This window comes from Elaeis guineensis, chromosome 2 (assembly GCF_000442705.2).
Source record: "Elaeis guineensis isolate ETL-2024a chromosome 2, EG11, whole genome shotgun sequence".
NCBI classification, from domain to species: domain Eukaryota; kingdom Viridiplantae; phylum Streptophyta; class Magnoliopsida; order Arecales; family Arecaceae; genus Elaeis; species Elaeis guineensis.
Window position 1 is genome coordinate 63,866,965 of NC_025994.2, and position 5,227 is coordinate 63,872,191.

General features: G+C 43.1%; 1 protein-coding gene across 1 annotated transcript; it reads right to left on the bottom strand.

Annotated features, from left to right (window-relative positions):
* Positions 1 to 519: 519 nt before the first annotated feature.
* On the bottom strand, positions 520 to 3,229 carry LOC105036256 (uncharacterized). Its single transcript, XM_010912016.4, has one exon. It carries the CDS (start codon positions 1,470 to 1,472, stop codon positions 711 to 713), a length of 762 nt encoding a protein of 253 aa, XP_010910318.1. The 5' UTR covers positions 1,473 to 3,229; the 3' UTR covers positions 520 to 710.
* Positions 3,230 to 5,227: the final 1,998 nt, after the last annotated feature.

The following is a 5,227-nucleotide window of genomic DNA, read 5'->3' on the forward strand; positions in this document are numbered from 1 at the left end:
TAAAAATTATAGAATCCTAACCAAACGCATCCTTAGAATTTATGCGTCTTAGGCGCGAGCTATGCTTCATTCCCATCCAATGACACCGGGTAGGAATTTGTTCCCGAAGGTGATCGATAGTTTCTACTTTTATTAATTTATTAAAGAAGGTGAAAGTTTCTCCTTTGTAAAGCCAAGGTACCAATTCTTTAGCTCGCACCAATATACACAGCAGAAGATCATTTTCACGTCGAAAGCCTACCTACGACGAAAAGGGATTATCTTTCGCGTGGAAGGATTCATCTTCCTTCGCAATCCACCGTTGGATCTCCTACGACCTGGGTGACCCAACCAAGGGATGTGGATGGCCCCCGGTGGCCGATAAACATATACAGTGTTTGAGCAGGCTTCACTCGGTGTTGGTCCGAATTCGGACCAGTTGGCCCATCGACATCCCAAGAACCCATAAAGGCATAAACCAACAAACAGAATCAAAATCGTGAATCACAAAGTCCACATGCTGCACAACCAACCCCGAAGTCCAAGATAGCACCGTGGCTCCGTTATACGAAAAGCATAGTTTACCTGAACCGTTGATCAGGACTACAAAGCCTGTACAAAGTGTTCAGAACTCCAACATCCGTGCACTGAAACAAACATTTCTTTTTGGGTCCAATTCCAGCACGACATACAAAGTCCAGTTGTACATCCATCAAGCCATCCTCAAGACTTCACCTGGATATAAACGACCCTACCACCCCGGCAATGATAGCCGTCGGATCTCCAAGCACGGCGGAGATGATGAACTGCACCGCCATCGCCGCCAGCTCGCAGCACCGCTTCACCTTCCCCTTCCGGGACCGGTGGTGGCTCTTCCCCACCCCCTTTATGCTCGGAATCCTATTCATCCCATTTATCCCCACCAATCCCCGCTTTCCATCTCTGCCTCCGCCAACGCCGTAGTAGATCTCGTGCCAGCTTTCCACCAGCATCTCCATCACGCATGCAACGTGGAGGTTGTACTGCTTGCACGCACTCCGGTAGCTCCAGCTCCGCCCCTTCCGGCCGCACCGGTGGCACGGCGCCGACACCTTGCGGTGGAGGAAGAGCCGGAGCTCCCCTCCTCCACCGCTGTCGGCGTCGAGGACGTGGGGGAGATTGGCGCAGCAGGGGTGGAGGTCGAAGCCGCAGGAATGGCAGTGGTAGACGAGGCCGGAGACGTCGCGCTCGCAAGCGTTGCAGTAGCGGGGGCCGTTGCCAGGAGGGCGGGGGAGGAGGTAGAAGGCGCATTTCGGGTAGAAGGGGTGGCGGAGGATGGAGGACGGGGCGGCGAGGGCGCACTGCTTGTGGAGGTCGTAGTCGCAGAGGCTGCACTTGAAGCGGGACCCGATGCCGGCCTCCTTGCAGCCGTCGCATTTGAAGGGTATCTCCGCGTACTCGAACCGGAGCTTGTGCTGGGGGTGGCCGAAGTGGGTGATCTCCCCGTACTTCATGGTAACTTCTTTTAGTTAGTCAGAGCGATAAGTGTATAGAGAGTTTTGGAGCTAGTGTTTTATAAGGCTAGAATCAGTTCATAGTGGCAGATAGAGAGACAGAAAGAAGAAGAAGAAGAAATAGTTTTGGAAGTTCAGCTAAGAGACTAGAGAAAGATATATAGCTAGAAATTAATAGAGAGAGGGGAGTTGGTGGACAGTGTTAGAGCTTTTGGGATGATGGGTTTACATTTATAAACGGGGGAGGTTGGTTCAGTGGAGGAGGGTGTCGAGAATATATGCTTGGTGATGGAGCGTGTCCTTGTGCGCATTGGACAGTAGGATTAATTGTGAGCGGAGGGAGGGAACATGGCATCTTTATAGGTAATGGTTTGATGTCCCACCTCAAATTATTCTGGTTCTTTCGTGGGGGATAATTTTTTGTTTTGGGAGGCAAGTTGAGTATGGAAGTTAATAATGCTAGCTACCAGCCCACCCCGGAAAGCAGAATAGAACAAAGAGACTAAAGAATAGAACAAAGAGGATAGAGAAGGATTTTGAAGATACCACGTTTAGGGCCAGAATGGTCACTGAATAAAAGTATGATATTGGAATAATACCTAGGATTGGTAATGAAGAAAAACTATTACCTGAAAGTTAACTGGATAAGATTGCTTAGTATAGAATGACTCATTACATAATAAGAAAATCATGATCATAACTCCCTGCAAAGATCTTCATGTCTTTTGAGGTATTTTTTAAACTAAAAGTTGAGATCAAGGTTGCCCGATTTACTAGATTATTCTTTCAAATCAAGATATAAGATACTAGAGTCTGTTTCGGTAGACCGGTGGTACAATATCGTATAATACTATGCAATATTCCAGTACATACTGATAAAGTGAGAGCCGACAATAGAAGAGGAAGAGGAGAAAGAAGGAAGGAGGGAGAGGGGGAGAGAGAGTGGGAGGAAGGGAGGGAGAGAAAGGGAGGAGGAGGGGTAGGGCCGGGGAACACTAGAAGAGGGCCTCTGCTCTCAATTCCCCTATTTCACGTGAAACGGGAGCCCAAAAGAGGCTTTTGACTTCACTTAAAAACCACAAAATAAAAAAAGGTGCCCCTTCGAAACCCTTATCTCTTTTTTTTTTTTTGGTAGAAAAACCCTTATCTCATTTGAAACAGGGAAAATGGGGGTAGAAGCCCTCTTCCAGCCTTCCTCAGCCCTCCTCTAACCTTCTCCGCCCTTCCCTTGCCCTCCAACCTCTTCTGGCCTTTCTTAGGATTTCTTTTATCTTTTCCGACCCTCACCCTCCCCCCTCTCTCTCTCTCTCTCTCGCTTCGTTGCTCTCTCTCTCTCTCTCCATGTTCCTCTCTCCTCGCTCTCTCCCTCCCTCATTGGCTTCTCAAACTAAGTACATAACCATTCTACTCCACCTCTGGCACAACTTTACACTCCGAATCGAGCAATTTGGGATGATACAACCTTCCACATATATTTTAGATCATTGTAATGCAGATTATATTTTTATTGTTGGCTAGGTTATTAATATATAATTTAGAATTAAAGTGTGGCAATGTTTTAACTCATAATAATAGCATAACAATTAAGTTAAGCAAGAACTTTGAATCTAATTAATCTAGTACCAAAAGAAATTATGTTTTTGTGCTAAAATTTGCTAAAAGAGAATATATTACCTAACTGCATGTACAGTGATGCAGTCAAAGTCATGTTTTCATGAAAATAAAAGAGAAAGATGATGCACGAAATAAGAAAACAACGAGAGTAAGAAGAAACTCCCCTCCAAAGTTTTGATTCAATATCAAAGAAAGTAGATTGAATATAATGTTGGCCAAAAGGATCATATTTATAGAGGAAAAGTCCTAACTTAATACCTAATAATCTAAAATAAAATTAAAAAAAAAATAAGACAAAGATTAAGACTTCCAATTCATCTAAGATTCTTTCGGACTCTTGATGACCTATCAAACAATAGAATCTGACTCCGAAATCGGATATGACGATGAAGTGTCAGACTCATGGAGCACGAAAAGAATTTTCTGAATTGAGATCTTATAAGTGATTCTAACGTCGGATGAGAGAGTCATAATTGTTCTAATGCAACAGGATCAAAATTAGTAGGACCAAGTATAATCAGTCTGATTGCTGATCCTTTCAAGTTTGATCCATCAAATCAAGATATCTGTCCACTATAGCATTTACGTCATCCTTTCCAGACCGGAAAGAATTCATTCTTGAGTAAGAAGTCTCCTCATCCTCTGATGAATCACCTGTGTAGGGAATCAAATGCTTCACACTGAACACATCAGAGATACGAAGATGACTAGGCTGCTTCAACTGATAAGCATTATCATTGATCCTTTTGATTATCTTGAGAGAACAAATTTTTCGCTAGCTCAGCTTGCTGTATTCTTCACAGGATATCGATTCTTGTTAGAACAGTCTATACGTAATCACTGACTTAAAAGTCAACTTCTTTCATGCTTGTCAGCTGCTTTCTTCAAGTAAAAGTTCTTCGTCAGAAGGTTGTGCTGGTCTTTAGCTTTGATTTAGGTAGGTTCTCCTCCTTCATTGGTGCTAGAGTGATCTTCTGACTATGCTTCCAGAATGGATAGGTGTTCCAACGATCATCATAAGTGACACTATGATCATACTGCCAAGGTCTTCAAAAATAGATGGCATGCATCTATGACAATGACATTGCACCAAACTTCATCTAAGTATTTTGTCTGATAGAAAATGATATAAGATAGTGACTATCGACAACCACCTTGCTCTCTTTTCGAAACAATGATAAATTATATGGTTGAGGATGTTTTTAGTGGTTAAGTTTAGCTTCATGACGACCTCCCAAGAGATGACATTCTCACAGTTACCTCCATCGATGATGACTTTACAGATCTTTTCATCAATAATACAATAGGTATGGAAGATATTGGTCTGCCTCCAATTTTCTTTCACCTTCTTTTTGAGAGCAAGTATGCTCTTTAATTTCAAATAACTAGAGTATCTCCTCTATTCCCAAATAGTAGAGAATTATCCTTCTCTTCACCTCTTTCATCATAGATAGACTATAGATACTCATCAGATATTTCGTCTCTTTTGATCAATAGCTACTTCTCGGGCCGATCAACAGACTTCTTATACTTGCTCTACATATGTCCAATCTCACCATAGTTGTAGCACTGCAAAGTAGAGGACCCAGTCGAGGCTGGCTTAGAGGGCCTCGCATTAACAACACTACGAATAGGATGAGTAGAAGCTATTTTGTGCTGCATGTCTCTCTAATTCTTTGGTGCTTGGTTGCTCCATAGAGAAGCATCAGACCTGAGCACAGGCCTTCGTCATTGCTGCTCCTCAGTAACTGTGGTATGGTGGAAAGCTTTTTTGACCATCCACAACAAATGGAGCCTCAAGGCATCTTCGATTGACTGCCTAATTAGTCCACTAAAGTATCTCGCCACCATTTACTCTTCACTCTCCATCAGATCATTTTTAGTGACCAACTGATAGAACTCTTTCATATAATCATCCACGGATTTATTCTCTTACTGGAGGTTTTGCAAGCACTGATACAGGGACAGCATATAGTTGAAGGAAAAAAATTACTTTTTCAACACTTTTTTCATCCTTTTTCAGTCATAGATCTTTGGCTTATCTCTGCAGTTCTTAGTCTTCTTCAGCTATTGCCATCAGGCAAAAGCCCAACTCATCAACTTTAGGACAACAGCTTCACTTTCTTATCATCAGGTACATC